The 20678-nt window shown below is 40.0% G+C and overlaps 1 protein-coding gene across 1 annotated transcript in view; it reads left to right on the top strand.

Annotated features, from left to right (window-relative positions):
- The window catches only part of LOC106579408 (integrin alpha-X), a 63209-nt gene that overhangs the window by 29357 nt on the left and 13174 nt on the right, over nt 1-20678 (top strand). Inside the window, exons 16-25 of the mRNA XM_014159297.3 lie at nt 1099-1241; nt 2917-3071; nt 5414-5542; nt 5816-5889; nt 6155-6296; nt 6500-6598; nt 10423-10502; nt 10601-10684; nt 14905-14983; nt 15079-15177. Coding sequence (XP_014014772.1) covers nt 1099-1241; nt 2917-3071; nt 5414-5542; nt 5816-5889; nt 6155-6296; nt 6500-6598; nt 10423-10502; nt 10601-10684; nt 14905-14983; nt 15079-15177 — 1084 coding nt within the window. The remainder of the gene's footprint in view (nt 1-1098; nt 1242-2916; nt 3072-5413; nt 5543-5815; nt 5890-6154; nt 6297-6499; nt 6599-10422; nt 10503-10600; nt 10685-14904; nt 14984-15078; nt 15178-20678) is intronic.

Below are 20678 nucleotides of genomic sequence, written 5' to 3'. Positions count from 1 at the left end.
CTACAATCTTGTCCCTGACATCCTTGGAGAGCTCTTTGGTCTTGGCCATGGTGGAGAGTTTGGAATCTGATTGATTGATTGCTTCTGTGGACAGGTGTCTTTCATACAGGTAACAAACTGAGATTAGGAGCACTCCCTTTAAGAGTGTGCTCCTAATCTCAGCTCGTTACCTGTATAAAAGACACGTGGGAGCCAGAAATCTTTATGATTGAGAGGGGGTCAAATACTTATTTCCCTCATTAAAATGCAAATCATTTTATAACATTTTTGACATGCGTTTTTCTGGATTTTTTGTTGTTATTCTGTCTCTCACTGTTCAAATAAACCTACCATTAAAATTATAGACTGATCATTTCTTTGACAGTGGGCAAACGTACAAAATCAGCAGGGGATCAAATACTTTTTTCCGTCACTGTACTTTGCAACTACTTAGCATGTTAGCTAACCCTAACCTTAACCCTTTTACCTAACCCTAACCCTTTTAGCTAACCCTAACCTTAACCCTTTAACCTAACTCCTAACCTTCACCCCGAACCCAGCTAATATTTGCCAACTAATTAACATTATCAACAAAAAATTGGAATTGGTAACATTTCATACATTTTGCAAATTCGTAACATATTGAACGTTTGGCAAACTTGTAACACTTTGTACGTAACATATCACATGAATTGTAATTTGTAAAATCCAATACGAAATGGATGATGGGAATCCACAAATTAACATATACCATAAGAACGTAACATATCATACTAAGTGGAGTGTCATGTCTGACTATTGCAGTAGCTCAGCTAGCTAGCAGCAACAAATCCAAAGCCAAATGTATCAGCATTGAGCGAGTGATCAGCTAGCTGGTGGTTGCATTGTAATGGCGTCACCAGCCTGAACCTAATCCAGCCAGCACCAGTTGTGAATCTGGGCTGTGTTGGCCTGGACTCCCTGAACCAGCTCAAATTTGAAAATTGAGCCAGCTCGAATTTGGCCCTAATTTAAGTGTCAATGGAAATTAGGCTTTAGAGGCCAATAACTCACCCTTCATTGTTGAATGTACGTATACTTGGAGCATCAAGCTGATACTTTATGTTTTTTTTCTTCCAGGTCCAGGCCTATAGTAACATTGATGGCACGAGTTTCCTTCAACCCAGACAAAATCCCCACGAACCAGTCGGACTGCAGTACACCCCTGAGAAACATTGCTGAAGTCTGTTTCACCATGACCAGACAAACAACAGACACAAAAGGTTTCTGACCTCAACATTGTTCTCATCTACAGTGCATTCGGAATACTTGACTTTTTCAACATTTTGTAACGTTGTAGCCTTATTCTAAAATTGATTAATAAATTGTTTTTTTTCTTCATCAATCTATACACAATGCCCCATAATGACAAAGCAAAAAATGGTTTTAGAAATGCTTGCAAATGTATTAAAATTAAAAACTGAAACATCACATTTACATAAGTATTCAGACCCTTCAGTCAGTCCTTTGTTGAAGCACTTTTGGCAACGATTACAGCCTCGAGTCTTCTTGGGTATGACACAACAAGCTTGGCACACCTGTATTTGGAGAGTTTCTCCCATTCTTCTCTGCAGATCATAAGCTCTGTCAGGTTCAATGGGGAGCGTTGCTGCACAGCTATTTTCAGGTTTCTCCAGTGATGTTCGATCTGGTTCAAGTCCAGGCTCTGGCTGGGCCATTCAAGGACATTCAGAGACTTGTCCCGAAGCCACTCCTGCGTTGTCTTGGCTGTGTGCTTAGGGTCGTTTTCTTGTTGGAAGGTGAACCTTTGTCTCAGTCTGAGGTCCTGAGCGCTCTGGAGCAGGTTTTCATCAAGCATCTCGCTGTACTTTGCTCTGTTCATCTTTCTGTCGATCCTGTTTAGTCTCTCAGTCCCTGCCACTGAAAAACATCCGCACAGCATGATGCTGCCACCACCATGCTTCACCGTAGGGACAGTGCTAGGTTTCTCCAGACATGACATTTGGCATTTAGGCCAAAGAGTTCAATCTTGGTTTAGTCAAACCAGAGAATCTTGTTTCTCATGGTCTGAAAGTCTTTAGGTTCCTTTTGGCAAACTCCAAGCCGGCTGTCATGTGGCTTTTACTGAGGAGTGGCTTCCGTCTGGCCACTCTACCTTAAAGGCCTGATGGGAAGAGTGCTGCAAAGATGGTTATCCTTCTGGAAGGTTCTCCCATCTCCACAGAGGAACTCCAGAGCTCTGTCAGAGTGACCATCGGGTTCTTTGTCACCCCCTTCTCCCCCAATTGCTCAGTTTGGCTGGGCGGCCAGTTCTAGGAAGAGTCTTGGTGGTTCCAAACTTCTTCCATTTAAGAATGATGGAGGCCACTGTTTTCTTGGGGACCTTCAATGCTGCAGACATTCTTTTGTACCCTTTCCCCAGATCTGTGCCTCAACACAATCCTGTCTCTGCGCTCTACGGACAATTCCTTCAACCTCAGGGCTTGGTTTTTGCTCTGACATGCACAGTAAACTATGGGACCTTATATAGACAGGTGTGTTTCTTTCTAAATCATGTCCAATCAATTTTATTTACCACAGGTGGACTCCAATCAAGTTGTACAAATATCTCAAGGATGATCAATGGAAGCAGAATGCACCTGAGCTCAATTTCGCGTCTCATAGCAAAGGGTCTGAATACTTATGTAAATATGGTATTTCTGTTTTTTATTTTTAATACATTTGCTAAACATTATAAAAAACGTTTTTTTCTTTGTCATTATAGGGTATTGTTTGTAGATTGCTGAGGAACATGTTTTATTTAATCCATTTTAGAATAAGGCTGTAACGTAAAAAAATGTGGAAAAAGTCAAGTGGCCTGAATACTTTCCGAAGGCACTGTACATATGCATGCGAGTAGCTTATCCTTTTCATTAAATGCAATCTCTTTTCCTCCAGATCTTCAAGCAAAGATTAACTATACTTTAACTCTGGATGTGACCCGCCAAGCTCCAAACTATCGTGCTTATATCAGTCCAAAGATACGGAAGGAAACGAAAACTATTACATTAAGACTTCAAAAGCGATGCTTCTCTCATAACTTCTTTACTGAGGTAGGTTTGAAACTTGGCCCTCCATTTGGGTTTGCCAAAAAGTTATCAATGATGAAAATGGCCAGTATTAGTATAACCTCATGCCCAACGACACAGCGCTCATAAACATGGTATACCAACAACTTGAATCTGGCATTCAGGTGAGTAAACTTAGTCAGTAAAGTATTTTAATTTGTCATTATTTGAGCTTGGCTCCGAATCAGAAATAAATGCATAGGCAAGAAAATCTACAGATTATCTATTTTATCTCATTCTGATGATATCTAGTGGGCGAGAGGAGAGTAACTACAATGTTGTTGACTCATCCTTAGTTTTCTCCTATCACAGTCATTAAACTCCGTAACTGTTTTAAAGTCACCATTGGCCTCATGGTGAAATCCCTGAGTGGTTTCCTTCCTCTACGGCAACTAAGTTAGGAAGGACGCCTGAATCTTTTTAGTGACTAGGTGGATTGATACACCATCCAGAATGTAATGAATAACTTCACAATTTTCAAAGGGATATTCAATGTCTGCTTTTTTTTATTCATCTACCAATAGGAGCCCTTCTTTGCGAAGCATTGGAAAAGCTCCCTGGTCTTTGTGGTTGAATCTGTGCTTGAAATTCACTGCTCGACTGAGGGACCTTACAGATCATTTTATGTGTGGGGTACAGAGAGTGCGTCCATGCAACTTATTATGTGACTTGTTAAGCACATTTTACTCCTGAACTTATTTAGGCTTGACATAACAAGTTTTATTTTTTTACTTATTGACTCAAGACATTTCAGCTTTTCATTTTTTAGGAATTTGTAAAAAAAAATAAAATTGAAAAACATATCTCCACTTTTATATTTTGGCCATTGACAAAACAAATCTAAATTTAATTCATTTAAAATTCAGGTTGTAACAACAAAAAGTCAAATGGTGTGAATACTTTCTGAAGGCACTTGGTGACTACCACGACTCAGGATATGACCCAGATGCAGACACAGGAGGCGGATAGTACAGTTCTCAGATTATTTATTGTAAACACGGGGCAGGCAAAGGACAGGTCGAGGACAGACAGGGGTTCGTGATCAGGTCAGAGTCAGACAGGTACAGGACGGCAGGCAGGTTCGGGGTCAGGGCAGGCAGAGGTTCGTAATCAGGTCAGAGTCAGGCAGGTACAGGACGGCAGGCAGGCTTGGGGTCAGAGCAGGCAGAATAGTCAGAACCGGGAAAACTAGGAAACAGAATTTTTCCTTTTCTGACGGTTATGGTTTCATACTCGCAAAGTAGCCTATAGGCCTACAACGTCCCATCTCTCAATGAATTGGACCCACTTTACAGTAGTAACGAGAAACTATCCAGAGCACAGTTTAATGGCAGAACAGACGGTTCACCTTTTAAATTTACATTTTTTTTAGGCTACTGTGTATATGTCTGAATAGTCTACTGTAATTTCAAATGTCTCAAGTAAACAATATTTAATTTATAAACATAAAACATGATATATAGTTTCAAAACCATTGCAGAATAAATTCCTGGCCACCTTTTCTGTCCATGATAGGTTCATATGCCGAAGAAGCTTTAGCCTACAACAAATTACCAAGCACATCTCTAATTTAATTGGGCCTATTAGATAGCCTATTATTTCAAGTATTTTGTTCTATGCATCTGAAAAGGGAGCATGGTTTATAAAATACAGTAGAATTTTGATTTTAATTGTGTAGTCTACCACTGTTGTTAAAAAATTTTTTTGAGTAGACTAGACAATGTTTCAAAATTCACGGGCAGTGCAGCATATTTAGGTTGGGGAAAAAGTTAATGCAAAACATTATTGAATTCAAATGATATGCTTGCAATTGTTTTTTTCTTTCAGAAACTGTCAGATACAGCAAAAGTCACTGTAAACATTTAAAACATTCTGCCAACACCTCCAGAGATATTTAATGAAGTTCACCAACTGCCTTGTCCTAATTCCAATTCTTCCAAAGTATACAGCAAACAAGGGCGTTATTGTCACCATAAAAGTTGAATGATGTGCGTTTTTCAGGCGGAGTTTTAGTGCTCTAAGCAGTCAAATGTATTTTTCGGGATCCAACGAGAGACTAGCAGCTGAAACTTTGGAATGACTTACTGCACCTATTATGTGGAGTACACATCAAATTGTATCAGCTTTAAGTCTGGGCTTTATGGCTGTCACATGTCGACAACATCAAAAGTGTATGCTCATTGGTTTCTCCCCTCTGTCATTACTATACACTCTAAAGGATACAGCTATAGAGCCTTTACATGTCAATGTTAACAATATCACAGTAAACCTCTTTTTAGAGGAGTTTGAATGATGAAAAATGTCTCTGAAGATTCTATTTTTTATAGGCTTGCCCAGAGGACTCCCTCAATGAACTGTCCAATGAGCTTGACTTCACATTTGAAGGGTTGCCAACATCTCCTGGTGGCCTCAGCTCTAGCCTTTCCCCGCAGTCTCCGACTACCACATATCATCCTGTATGTTTCTTCTCTTAACTTTTGACAATAAAAGCTGTGTCAAAGTTGATTTGAAATCCCTTAAAAAAGGCCTTTGTGTGTGTGTGTGTGTGTGTGTGTGTGTGTGTGTGTGTGTGTGTGTGTGTGTGTGTGTGTGTGTGTGTGTGTGTGTGTGTGTGTGTGTGTGTGTGTGTGTGTGTGTGGAGGGGGGGTAAAGATAAATCTATATCCTAGTCATTGTGAAGAAGGTAACGTGTTAAGTGAACTTAGTGAACATCTTTCTTCATCCCACAGTTAGGTTTTGAGATCAACTGTGGCGCTGATAACAACTGCATTGACAACCTGAAAGTGGATTTTAATTTCACTAGGTAAGATCACTAGCATTGACTCAGAGCCTTTCTGTTTTTCTACTAGGTAACATTAAACATTTTTTTTAAGAAGGATGATGATTAGAATGTCGATTAGAGCCTTACAGCGGCTGACGAGTAAAATGGATGAAGATGAAAATGATGATGAAGATGGATAGGATGATGATGTCAATGATAGTCAAAGGTTGAGGAAAACAAGCATGATGTAATGACAATGAGAATCATTTCTTTATTACTTTTGCTCTCTCTTTCTCACTTCTCTCAGGTCTTCAGAGGTGAGGGTTGGCATAGATGAGGTGATAAATGTGACAGTGTCAGTCGAGAGCAGGGAAGAGAACTCTTACAACAGCCACATTATTCTCACATACCCTGCAGGACTTTCATTCAGGAAGTTCACCATACTCCAGGTAAGAGTACATACAAGGAGGGAGAGGGAGTGAGTAGCTATAGACTCAGTGTTTGAGGGGCAGGAAGGATTTATAATGTTTAAGTGATAGTTTAGTCATTTCTGTAGGTCCGGTATGTACATTTCCAGTGTTTCATTGGTAATTTCAGTGAACTATTGCCTGAAGTTGACATAAATTGTCATTGTCCTATCATTGCTCTCCAGGGAAGAGTGGAGTGTAACTCATCAGACAGTGTGGGAAATGTAATGGGGGGACAAAGTGACTGCACCATTGACAAGCCAATCTTCAAGAGCAATTCTAAGGTCTGTCTCACTTACAACATATGTTCATCATTACAATAACAGTAATACGAGACTGTATTGTAATAACATCCCTATTACTTACTAAATAAAACATCCTATTGAACTGTAGAAGCTATCTGTATTCCCTGCAACAACAAAAAAAAAGTAAATAGGACATCCACAGAAAGTCAGGAAATGGTTACCGAAAGATGTCAGGAAATTGTGTCATGGTCCTGTGGAGATTTTGTCTAGTTTGTTCCGGTGCCGTCCCCAAGGACAATTTTAGGATGTTCTGTAGACATTGTGTCATGGTCCTGTGTAGGTTTTGTCTAGTTCCCGGCTTGTTCTGGGGATGTCCCTAAATACGTTTTCAGGACATTCTCAAGTGTTCATTTTTTCCTGTCATCGGGACATTGTGTGATGGTCACAAAGGAATGTTCTCTAGGAGACTTTTGTCTAGTTCCCTCCATGTTCCTGGGATGTCATTGAAGGTCAGGTCAGGATGATTTTAGGACGTTCAGGACATTCAGTCATCAGGACATCGCCTGATAGACCCCCCCAAAAAACGTTATACCCACCTACCTGGGGATTCACACACTCGTTTCATTACACATCACCCCTAGTTACTGTTGCCGAGCCCATCAAGGCCCTGATTGGTGAACTACTGATCTATTCACAGCTCTTTGTCTGTTGGTAAGTTTAGGGACACCTACACACAAACAGTGCTTTTGACATACAGTGTTTTCAACATATTTGACACACTTTGACATACATGAATACATTGTACATGTTCATTTATACAGTAAGTATTACTCAACATGTCCTCACCTGGGATTTTAACTCACAACCTCTTGGTTCACCGCATTCCGATTGTTCTGCTATGCCACCATGTCTGTGTCAATGCCTGACTCCACCTGTATCGCTACAGTTTGCACTTCTAAGTAAATTAAGCTTTGTTAAAAATACACTCAAGAAAAACTATTTTATTTATCATAGTGATTCAGGAGTTACATTAAAACAGAGTAATATGCCCCACTAACATTAGACAACTATACAGAAAAGCCACAAATTGCAGAAATAGGTAAATCAAATCGATAAGAGAATAGTCAGATTAACCTCTTGGGGCTAGGTGGGACGCTAGCGTGCCACCTGTGGTGCACTCCATCAACAGCAGGTGCATTTCAAGAGCGGCAAATTTGAATCCAAATAAATGTCAAAATTCAAATTTTTCAAAAATACAACTATGTTACACCATTTGAAAGATAAACATCTCCTTAATCTAACCACGTTTTACGATTTCAAAAAGGTTTTACGGCGAAAGCATAAATTTAGAGTATGTTAGGACAGTACATTTACAAGAGTTGTGTGTAATGTTTTGTCAAGTCAAAGACAGGGTCACCAAAACCATAAAACCAGCTAAAATGATACACTAACCTTTTACAATCTCCATCAGATGACACTCCTAGGACATTATGTTAGACAATGCATGCATTTTTAGTTCTATCAAGTTCATATTTATATACAAAAACAGCGTTTTACTATGGCATTGATGTTGAGGAAATCGTTTCCCTCCAATAACCGGCAGTCAAGTCAGCGTCACAAATTAAATAATTAAAATTAGAAAACATTGGTAAAATATTATATTGTCATTTAAAGAATTATAGATTTACATCTTTTGAACGCAATCAACTTGCCAGATTTAAAAATAACCTTACTGGGAAATCACACTTTGCAATAATCTGAGCACTGTGCCCAGAAAAATACGCGTTGCGATACAGACTAGACGTCATGTTGGGGAGATCTAAAATCGAAAATACTATGTAAATAATCCATTACCTTTGATTCTCTTCATCAGATGTCACTTCCAGGTATCACAGGTCCATAACGAATGTAGTTTTGTTCAAAAAAGCTCATCATTTATGTCCAAAAATCTCCGTCTCGTTAGCACATGATGTAAGCCAGCCGGACTTCTCGTCATGAACGAGGGGAAAAAATATATTTCCGTTCGTTCAAACATGTCAAACGTTGTATAGCATAAATCATTAGGGCCTTTTTTAACCAGAACATGAATAATATTCAAGGTGGACGAATGCATAGCCTTTTATAACGTATTGGAACGAGGGTACCCAACATGAAGTAGCGCGCCAGGTGTCTAATGGGACATCACCGTTCCATGGCTCTTGTTCGGTCAGATCTCCCTCCAGAAGACTCAAAACACTTTGTAAAGGCTGGTGACATCTAGTGGAAGCAATAGGAAGTGCCAAAATATTCCTAAACCCCTGTGTTTTTCAATGGGATAGGTTTAAAGTCAATACAACACATCAGGTATCCACTTCCTGTCAGAAAATGTCTCAGGGTTTTGCCTGCCAAATGAGTTCTGTTATACTCACAGACACCATTCAAACAGTTTTGGAAACTTTAGAGTGTTTTCTATCCATATATAATAAGTATATGCATATTCTAGTTACTGGGTAGGATTAGTAACCAGATTAAATCGGGTACATTTTTTTTATCCAGACGTGCAAATGCTGCCCCCTAGACCCAACAGGTTAACTGATAACTGAAATACCAGTGCCAATGGCACTCTGTTGCTAAGTGCAGAGATGTGTTATAGACAATAAATGTATAGGGGACTTCTGAGAATGCTACAGACCTTGTGGTGCAGCAGAAAGATCAGTATATTCCAAATATATTCCAAAGTTGTGAGTTCAAATCTCAAATAGGGTCATGTTGAAATGTAAGTACTGTAAAAGTGATCATGTTATATGTAATCTTATTGTCATTTACATTATCTTAGCTGAACAGTGTCCCACTTAGCTCAAACCCCCTCTCCCATTTCATTACTTTACTTATAAAACAAATGTCCTGAGGATGTCTTGAAGATGTCCTTATATTGTCCTCAACAATGTCCTGGTAACTCAGAGGGAACTAGACAAAGGTCCCCCAGAGAACGTTCCCTTGGGACCATCACACAAAGTCATAATGATTAGTAAAATGTATGTCCTGAGAATGTAAAAAAACTAAGTCCTGACATAGTCCTCAGCGACGTACTGGTACTGTACCCTACAGGGATCTAGACAAAGGTCCCCCAGAGAACATTCCTTTGGGACCATCAAACAACGTCCTAATGACAGGAAAAAATGCATGTCTTGGGAACATACTAAAAACATCTTTAGGCTTGTTCTAGTCCCCAGAACAAGCCGTGAACTTGACAAAAACCTCCAGGGAACCATGACAGTACATTCTAAGAGTATCATTTAACCATCGTTGGGGACGTCTCCGGAACAAACCAGGTATTAGACAAAAAAAAACAGGGGACCATGACAGAACGTTTTAAGAATGTCCTAAAATCGTCCTTGGGGACATCCCCAGAACAAACTGGGAAATAGACAACACATCCACAGGACCATGCCACAACATCCTTTTCTCCATTTTGTGACATTCTGGGAAATTCCTAAGGACTAATGATTGTTTGAGGGCCAGGACCTGCCTGAAACGTCTCCTTTTGATCATTGACATTGAATGCCCCAAGGATAACGTCCTTTCAGAAACAAATAGGAACCTATTTGTAAAGTAGTCATCACCAAAATACCTTTTTATAACGTTATACTGTGACCAAACATCTGTACTGAACATCCCTTTATGGTCCCAATGATAATGTAATGTTTTAAAGTCCATAGAACGTTCTCAGAACCTCAGTGGGATAACGTCTCACTGAAACCCTAAAAGGGAATTTATGGGAATGTCGCCTAATGTCCGTATGACATACTTTTTTTGCTGGGCTTCTACAGGAGTCTAAAGTAATATTTTAAATAAACATTGTATTCTCCTTCCCTTCATCTCAGGCTCTCTTAGTAATTTCCTATGGGATTGATTCAAAGACTCAATTTGGCCAAATGATGGTATTCACTGCAAATGCCTCAAGGTATGTGCGGTACACACTCAGATAAAGTTATCATGTCTTATGATGTTTTGTCTAGCAATATTTGTAGTAACTGCATTACCCTGTCTCATCCTGTTTAGTGGAAATACACACTCAAGAGAGAGTGAACTTTTCAAAGTAAAAGAGATTGGTGTGAAATACAGCATTTTTGTTGTGATTAAAAGGTATGTGCTATTTATTTTTCATACCATATTTTCCTATCTGTGGGTCTAGCTCGTTCTACAAATATAGGGCCTTTTATGTCCCTCAGACATTATTTGTGTACATTTTTTAAAAACACAACATTTTGCAGTTGGATCACGTACATCAATGCTCTAACCCAGGTGTGTAAAACTCAGTTTGCCCTGGGGGCTGCACATGGTCCAGAGGGTCGCACTGAAAATGTGTTATGTCCTCACTGTCAAAATTTGCAAAAGATAGTCCTCTATCCATCGTTTTTGGAATTTCCAATATTGCCTGACTGTCTAGCTTTAATTTTGGGAATTATAAACGAGATGGATAGTCAATAAACTGTATAAATCAAAGAAGATTGGTGGCAACTTAATTGGTGAGGACAGGCTCGTTGTAATGGCTGGAGCAGAATGAGTGGAATGGTATCAAACACATGGTTTCTATGTGTTTAATGCTATTCCAATCGCTCCATTCCAGCCATTATTATGAGCCGTCTTCCATTCAGCAGCCTCCACTGGTATAAATATAGGTTGAAGTCTGGGCTCTGGCTGGGCCACTCAAGGACATTCAGAGACTTGTCCCGAAGCCACTCCTGCATTATCTTGGCTGTGTGCTTAGGGTCGTTGTCCTGTTGGAAGGTGAACCTTCGCCCCAGTCTGAGGTCCTGAGCGCAGGTTTTCATCAAGGATCTCTGTACTTTGCTCTGTTAATCTTTCCCTCGATCCTGACTAGTCTCCCAGTCCCTGCTGCTGAAAAACATCCCAATAGCATGATGCTGCTGCTACCACCATGCTTCATTGTAGGGATGTTGCCAGGTTTCCTCCAGACGTGACGCTTGGCATTCAAGCCAAAGAGTTCGATCTTGGTTTCATCAGACTTAGGGCTGTGGCGGTCACGATTTTTGGCCGCCTGTGATTGTCAAGCAAATAACTGTCAGTTTCACAGTAATTGACAGTTAAATAACATAAACACATTTAGCATCTCCTTGACTTTCAGACATAGCCTACAAGCCGCTGACGCAGACCTTTGGAACATCTACGTTTGAAAAAGTCTAATTAATCCATGTAATATAGCCTACACCTTCACAATAAATCCATTATTTACTTTAGAAAGGTCTAAAGAAACATAATATGAAGAAAATGTAGTCTACTTCAGATGAACAAATCCGTGCAGGATTTCGCTACAAGCGTACTCTGAGTTGTCCTGATGTTAGGTCCTGATCTGGTTATGCCAAATGGCTGTGGGCTTCACTACATCATTCAGCGGACAGGATTTGCTTAGAATTCCATGGCATTATTTTACATTATTTTATAGTATGAAGAATACAATTGAGAATAGCTGAATAAAATAGGATATTTTCTCCAAACAATTTGAGACACATGCCGCTATCCTGTGTTGAGCAGTAGCAAAGAAATAGGTAATACTATATCCTTAATTAGAGTTCTTAATGTATCTTCAGTTGTTCTACAAACGTTGAGCTATATGTTTTGATTTTTAATACATTGTAAGGCTGCATGATGCGACTCCAATGATGATTTGAAAAAGTTGCTTGAAAGGCATGAGATCCTTCTTTGTTTTTTGTGCGGACTCTACACTTCATCAGTCTCTCATTCACAATTTGACAAGCACTTGATAACGCCTCAAATTCCCCAGTGGCATCCCCTTTGTGGGGCCGTAATGCACCCTAAAAAAAACCTTGCCTTTTGAGGCCAGTGGCCGTTGTGCCCTTGGCCCGGTGTGCTGCATTGTGCCCTTCTCCCTGAGTGCTGCGTACTACGAAGCACCTCTCACTCACATGGCTCTCCGTCATGTGATCGGGTCTTTCTCACAGGCTGCAAGTGAAGACAGACTCATCGGGGACGCAACTGTGTGCGTCCTTATCCAATTCCGAGGTGCAAATTGAAGATATTGAAAGAACTGTCCACATTTGCATTTCGTCAGCCAACAAGATGAGTAGGCCTAACGAACAGTAAAAGCACTAGCCTATGTCAATCTACTATTCTGCATAGAACAAAAGTTGACATTCTATTCTGTGAGAGAAATAAATATGTGACTCACCACCTGGATTCGGTCTTATGTAGCAACATTTTACATAGTTTTTTACAAAAGTGTTTTACACTGGATAAAAGCAGAGACTCCGAGCTACAAAATGGTATATCATACACTGCATTTTTGAGGAACAATGGGAAAGTAATTCTGCTTTGAAAGTTGATAAACTTGTAAACTCACTTTTGAGAAACTGGCCTTTGAATGTTTTGGTATCTGGTGAAGAGATCTTCTTTGTCTACACCCATTCAGCATCGTTCACACCCTCTTAAGCTTTAGCCCCACCCATCTCGCTTCTCTGTCTGAGCGTTCAGAGTGCACACTTTGTTTACCTCTGGATAACATAAAAACAGCCTAACCAGCTCTGCTGGCAACATTTTCATTACGCCTTTTTGTCTACGTTTACTGACAATGGCCATATTCAACGGGTGTTGTACACTTCAGCTTAAGACATGTAGCTAGCTAGCTAGGTAAACAATGAACCTAGTTAGGTAAACAAAGTGGAAGATCACACATGTCACATAACGTTAGCTAACGAGCCAGCCAGCTAACGTTAGCTAGTTAAACAACAATGAACACAGTGACAAATCATGTCATGACTATATGTTGGGAATATGCTGGGGTCTAACCAACCAGGTTCAATTTTAGCTAGCTAACATTAGGCTCTAACTAGAAAAGCAAACGGCTCTAACATACGAATAATAACGTCAGCTAGGGAGCCAGCCAGCTAACATTAGCTTGAAAATAACCACTTTCTGTCAAAATTAGAAACATTTAATATCTGAAAATGTAGCTAGCTAACGCTAGACTATCTTACCTGTATACATCATCATGCATGATGAACGCGTCTCCCTGTCGCTAATTCCATGACATGGTTGCCCTTAGTTTGAAGATGTAATCGGGACACAGGTGTTTTCTCCATCTCTTTAGCTATCATACTCTAATTCCACTGATTTCAAAACTTGATCCTCCAGAAAGTGGAGAGCAACACTTATGCAGCTCCACTACACAATACATTAAAAAAAGTTGCATTCGACAGGATTACCAACACAGACTGACCAGCTCAAATAGACAGAAGCCTTCTATATAGCAGACCAACCCGAACTCCTCTATCAGCATGTTTAGCCCACTCATTATCTCAGCCAATCATGGCTAGTAGGAAGGTTGCTGACTTTTTCTGTGGCTTAACCAACAAGGCTCGTAATTTAACAATTGTATTCGTATTTACAGATGGCATACAATATTGTTATTAAGGCACATGAAAGTTCATATGTTCGAGAAGGCAATTCTGCCAAAAAACGCATTTTGATAAATAAAATATTTTTTACGTTCAAATGGCTCTCCTGGGAAGTCGTAACTTGCGACATACGCCTACTTTCCTGAATCGGGTCACATATTCCAAACATTGTCTGAGACAGTCTTGGGATGCAATAGATCACAAATTAATACAACCACTAGCATAACAACAAAAAAAAAACGTTTTTACGCAATGTGGCTGACGCAAAAGATCAGACCCCTTTAGCTTAAAATGTTGAGAAACTATTAGGCTACTTCTTCACATTATAAGCGGAGCGATGCGCACATGGCAGTAGGCTATGTGCTCCCAAGTGGCGCAGCAGTCTAAGGCACTGCATCTCAGTGCTTGAGGTGTCATTACAGACACCCTGGTTTGAATCCAGGCTCTATCACAAACGGCCGTGATTGGGAGTCCCATAGGGAGGCGCACAATTGGCCCAGCATCGTCTGGGTTTGGCCGTTGTATGCCGTCATTGTAAATAAGAATTTGTTCTTAAATTACTTGCCAAGTTAAACTTTTTTATATATAACTAAATGAGCGAATGTTCCATTATCAGGAAAATACCATTACGGTGGGAAAGACATCAAGCTGTCATCAAGGCAAAGGGTGGCCATTTGAAGAATCTGAAATATAAATTATATTTTGATTCGTTTAACACTTTTTTGGTTACTACATGATTCCATATGTGTTATTTCATAGTTTTGATGTCTTCACTATTATTCGACAATGTAGAAAATAGTAAAAATAAAGTAAAGTCCTTGAATGAGTAGGTGTTCTAAAACATTTGACCGGTAGTGTATGACTCAGGCTTAATCTAGCCTAGCTGTTTGAAATATTTGTCTCCACTAAATCTTCCCCCCATTTATTTAGAAATGAGGATTCAACCAGTTATGTTAATTTCACTGCTGGGAAAAATGATTTGCAGAAACATGTGAAACAATCCTTTGAGGTAAGGATAATATACTAATATACAGTATTTATGTGTCATTTACTTAATATGTCTGAAATGTATAGCATAAGTTAAAATATCCCCTTCTTTCTCAGGTTGAAAATTATGGAAGAGGCTTCAATGTTACTGTGATAATCAAGGTGCCAATGAAGCTTGGTGACAAAGACATCTGGGCTGATCCAAATGGTATACAGGTGAGAAGAGTGGAAAATATTTTTTGAATCACAACACCCCCTTCCTTATGCTACTGATAAAAAATAGGAGAATTTAAGCTTTCTGGTATTGTAAACTTGGTCTAATCTCCCAATATTGAGCGAATTACACCCTGTTAAAATGGGAGTAAGTGGTGAACTGTCAAGTTCTCCAAGATAGCAGGAAAGGGGTAAGTCAGGCGTAGGAGACTGAGGTCCGTTGAACAAATGTTTAATACCGCCAAGAGCAAATACAGCGACAAGGCAGGGTGCACAGCCAACAAAAGGAAGGAGAATAGCTCCAAACTCCAAATAGACGGGGTGCAGCCTGGCAACCCTAATGCCTATCCAAATACGTTGTGTAATCTAATACATAAATAAATCCTGCCCACTACAATAAACGTAACACGAAACAATCCCGCACGAATCCCAAACGAAGAGGCGACTCCGGGATGCTGGCCTTCTAGGCGGAGTTGCAAAGAAAAAGCCATATCTCAGACTGGCCAATAAAACAATAAGATTGAGATGGGCAAAAGAACACAGACACTGGACAGAGGAACTCTGCCTAGAAGGCCAGCATCCCGGAGTCGCCTCTACACTGTTGATGTTGAGACTGATGTTTTGCAGGTACTACTTAATGAAGCTGCTCTAATGTACTTGTCCTCTTACGCAGTTGTGCACCGGCGTCTCCCACTCCTCTTTCTATTCTGGTTAGAGCCTGCTTGTGCTGTTCTGTGAAGGGAGTAGTACACAGCATTGTACGAGGTGTTCGGTTTATTGGCAATTTCTCGTATGGAATAGCCTTAATTTCTCAAAACAAGAATAGACTGACAAGTTTCAGAAGAAATGTTTTTGTTTCTAGCCATTTTGAGCCTGTAATCGAACCCACAAATGCTGATGCTCCAGATAATCAACTAGTCTAAATAAGGCCAGTTTTATTGCTTCTTTAATCAGGACAAAGGTTTTCAGCTGTGCTAATATAATTGCAAAAGGGTTTTCTAATGATCAGTTAGCCTTTAAAAATGATAAACTTGAATTAGCTAACACAACGTGCCATTGGAACACAGGATTGATGGTTGCTGATAACGGGCCTCGTACGCCTATGTAGATAGTCCATAAAAAATCTGCCATTTCCAGCTACAAACTATAGTTAACAAACTATAGTTTTGGCAAGTCGGTTAGGACATCTACTTTGTGCATGACACAAGTCATTTTTCCAACAATTGTTTACAGACAGATTATTTCACTTATATTTCACTGTATCACAATTCCAGTTGGTCAGAAGTTTACATACACTAAGTTGACTGTGCCTTCAAACAGCTTAGAAAATTCCAGAAAATGATGTCATGGCTTTAGAAGCTTCTGATAGGCTAATTGACATAATTTGAGTTAATTGGAGGTGTACCTGTGGATGTATTTCAAGGCCTACCTTCAAACTCAGTGCCTCTTTGCTTGACATCTTGGAAAAATAAAAATAAATCAGTCAGAAAAAAAATTGTGGACCTCCACAAGTCTGGTTCATCGTTGGGAGCAATTTCCAAACGCCTGAAGGCCCCACGTTCATCTGTACAAACAATAGTACGCAAGTATAAACACCATGGGACCACGCGGCTGTCATACTGCTCAGGAAGGAGACACGTTCTGTCTCCTAGAGATGAACGTACTTTGGTGCGAAAAGTGCAAATCAATCCCAGAACAACAGCAAAGGACCTTTGAAGATGCTGGAGGAAACAGGTACAAAAGTATCTATATCCACAGTAAAACAAGTCCTATATCGACATAACCTGAAAGGCCGATCAGCAAGGAAGAAGCCACTGCTCCAAAACCACCATAAAAAAGCCAGACTACGGTTTGCAACTGCACATAGGGACAAAGGTCGTACTTTTTGGGGAAATGTCCTCTGGTCTGATGAAACAAAAATAGAACTGTTTGGCAATAATGACCATTGTTATGTTTGGTGGAAAAAGGGGGATGCTTGCAAGCCGAAGAACACCATCCCAACTGTGAAGCATGGGGGGGCAGCATCATGTTGTGGGGGTGCTTTGCTGCACGAGAGACTGGTGCACTTCACAAAATAGATGGAATCATGAGGTAAGGAAAATTACGTGGATATATTGAAGCAACAGCTCAAGACATCAGTCAGGAATTTAAAGCTTGGTCGCAAATGGGTCTTCCAAATGGAGAATGACCCTAAGCATACTTCCAAAGTTGTGGCAAAATGGCTTAAGGACAACAAAGTCAAGGTATTGGAGTGGCCATCACAAAGCCCTGACCTCAATCCCACAGAAAATTTGTGGGCAGAACTGAAAAGGCGTGTGCGAGCAAGGAGGCCTTCATACTTGACACAGTTACACTAGCTCTGTCAGGAGGAATGAGCCAAAATTCACCCAACTTATTGTGGGAAGCTTGAGGACGTCTACCAGAAACGTTTGACCCAAGTTAACTTCTCTAGGGCCAGTGGGACGATTTCGTCCCACCTACGTAACAGCCAGTGGAATCCCGTGGCACGTTATTCAAATACCTTAGAAATGCTATTACTTCAATTTCTCAAACATATGACTATTTTACACCATTTTAAAGACAAGACTCTCGTTAATCTAACCACAATGTCCGATTTCAAAAAGGCTTTACAACGAAAGCAAAACATTAGATTATGTCAGCAGAGTACCCAGCCAGAAATAATCAGACACCCATTTTTCAAGCTAGCATATAATGTCACATAAACCCAAACCACAGCTAAATGCAGCACTAACCTTTGATGATCTTCATCAGATGACACACCTAGGACATTATGTTAGACAATACATGCATGTTTTGTTCAATCAAGTTCATATTTATATCAAAATCCAGCATTTTACATTAGCATGTGACGTTCAGAACTAGCATACCCCCCCGCAAACTTCCGGTGAATTTACTAAATTACTCACGATAAACGTTCACAAAAAACATAACAATTATTTTAAGAATTATAGATACAGAACTCCTCTATGCACTCGCTATGTCCGATTTTAAAATAACTTTTCGGTGAAAGCACATTTTTCAATATTCTAAGTAGATAGCCCGGCATCACAGGGCTAGCTATTTAGACACCCACCAAGTTTAGCCCTCACCAAAGTCAGATTTACTATAAGAAAAATGCTATTACCTTTGCTGTTCTTCGTCAGAATGCACTCCCAGGACTTCTACTTCAATAACAAATGTTGGTTTTGTTCACAATAATCCATAGTTATGTTCAAATATCCTATGTTTTTTTCGTGCGTTCAAGACACTATCCGAAGTGTAACGAAGGGTGACGCGCACGACGCGTTTCGTGACAAAAAAATTCTAAATATTCCATTACCGTACTTCGAAGCATGTCAACCGCTGTTTAAAATCAATTTTTATTCCATTTTTCTCGTAAAAAAGCGATAATATTCCGACCGGGAATCTGTGTTTTAGTACAAAGAGAGAGAAAATAAAAACATGGGGTCGCCTCGTGCACGCGCCTCAGTCTCATAGTACTCTGACCGACCACTATCCAAACGCGCTAATGTTTTTCAGCCAGGGGCTGCCTCGACATCATTCAGCTTTTTCCCGGGTTCTGAGAGCCTATGGGAGCCGTAGGAAGTGTCACGTTACAGCAAAGATCCTAAGTTTTCAATAAAAAGAGTCAAGAAGCTCAAGGAATGGTCAGAGAGGGCACTTCCCGTACAGAATCTTCTCAGGTTTTTGCCTGCCATATGAGTTCTGTTATACTCACAGACACCATTCAAACAGTTTTAGAAACTTTAGGGTGTTTTCTATCCAAAGCCAATAATTATATGCATATTCTAGTTTCTGGGCAGTAGTAATAACCAGATTAAATCGGGTACGTTTTTTATCCGGCCGTGTAAATACTGCCCCCTAGCCCTAACAGGTTAAACAATTTAAAGGCAATGCTACCAAATACTAATTGAGTGTATGTAAACTTCTGACCCACTGGGAATGTGATGAAAGAAATAAAAGCTGAAATAAATCATTCTCTCTACTATTATTCTGAGATTTCACATTCTTAAAATAAAGTGGTGATCCTAACTGATCTAAGACAGGGAATTTTTACTATGATTACATGTCAGGAATTGTGAAAAACTGAGTTTAAATGTATTTGGCTAAGGTGTATGTAAACTTCCGACTTCAACTGTATATTAACAGTACCAGTCAAAAGTTTGGACACACCTACTCATTGCAGGGTTTTTCTTTATTTGTTGTATTTTCTACATTGTAGAATAATAGTGAAGATATCAAAACTATGAAATAACACGTGGAATCATGTAGTAACCTAAAAAGTGTTAAACAAATCAAAATGTATTTTATAATTGCCTTGATGACAGCTTTGCACACTATTTACATTCTCTCAACCAGCTTCATGAGGTAGTCACCTAGAATGCATTTCAATTAACAGTTGTGCTTTGTTTCCTTCTTCATGCATTTGAGCCAATTAGTTGTGTTGTGACAAGGTAGGGGTGGTATACAGAAGCTAGCCCTATTTGGCAAAAGACCAAGTCCATATTATGGCAAGAACAACTCAAATAAGCAAAGAGAAATGACAGTCCATCATTACTTAAAGTAATGAAGGTCAGTCAATGCGGAAAATTTCAAGTACTTTTAAAGTTTCTTCTAGTGCAGTCGCAAAAACCATCAAGCGCTAAGATGAAACTTGCTCTCATGAGGACTGCCACAGGAAACAGATTTACCTCTGTTGCAGAGAATAAGTTCATTAAAGTTAACTGCAACTGCAACTCAGGTTGCAGCCCAAATACATGCTTCACAGAGTTCAAGTAACAGACACATCCCAACATGAACTGTTCAGAGGAGACTGCGTGAATCAGGCCTTCACGGTCAAATTTCTGCAAAGGAAACACTGCTAAAGGACACCAATAATAAGAAGAGACTTGCTTGGGCTAAGAAACACAAGCAATGGAGCAATGGAATGGAAATTTGTCCTTTGGTCTGATGTGTCCAAATCTGAGATGTTCGGTTCCAACCGCCGTGTCTTTGTAAAACGCAGAGTAGGTGAATGGATGACCTCCACATGTGTGGTTCCCACCGTGAAGTATAGAGTAGGAGGTGTGATAGTGTGGGGGTGCTTTTCTGGTGACACTGTCTGTGATTTACTTAGAATTCAAGGCAGACTTGACCAGCGTGGCTACCACAGCAATCTGGTTTGGGCTTAGTGGGACTATCATACATTTTTCAATAGGACAATGACCCAAAAAACACCTCCAGGTTGTGTAAGGGCTATTTGACCAAGGAGAGTGATGGAGTGCTGCATCAGATGATTTGGCCTCCACAATCACTTGACCGCAACCCAATTGAGATGGTTTGAGATGAGTTGGACCACAGAGTGAAGGAAAAGCAGCCAACAAGTGCTCAGCATATGTGGGAACTCCTTCAAGACCGTTGGAAAATGTAATCTTGAAGCTGGTTGAGATTCCAAGTGTGTGCAAAGCTGTCATCAAGGCAAAGGGTGGTTACTTTGAAGAATC

Source organism: Salmo salar, chromosome 19, assembly GCF_965601325.2.
Source record: "Salmo salar chromosome 19, fSalSal1, whole genome shotgun sequence".
NCBI classification, from domain to species: Eukaryota; Metazoa; Chordata; class Actinopteri; order Salmoniformes; family Salmonidae; genus Salmo; species Salmo salar.
The sequence above is the reverse complement of the archived record's forward strand: the minus strand, read 5'-3'. Positions and strand labels throughout refer to the sequence as shown.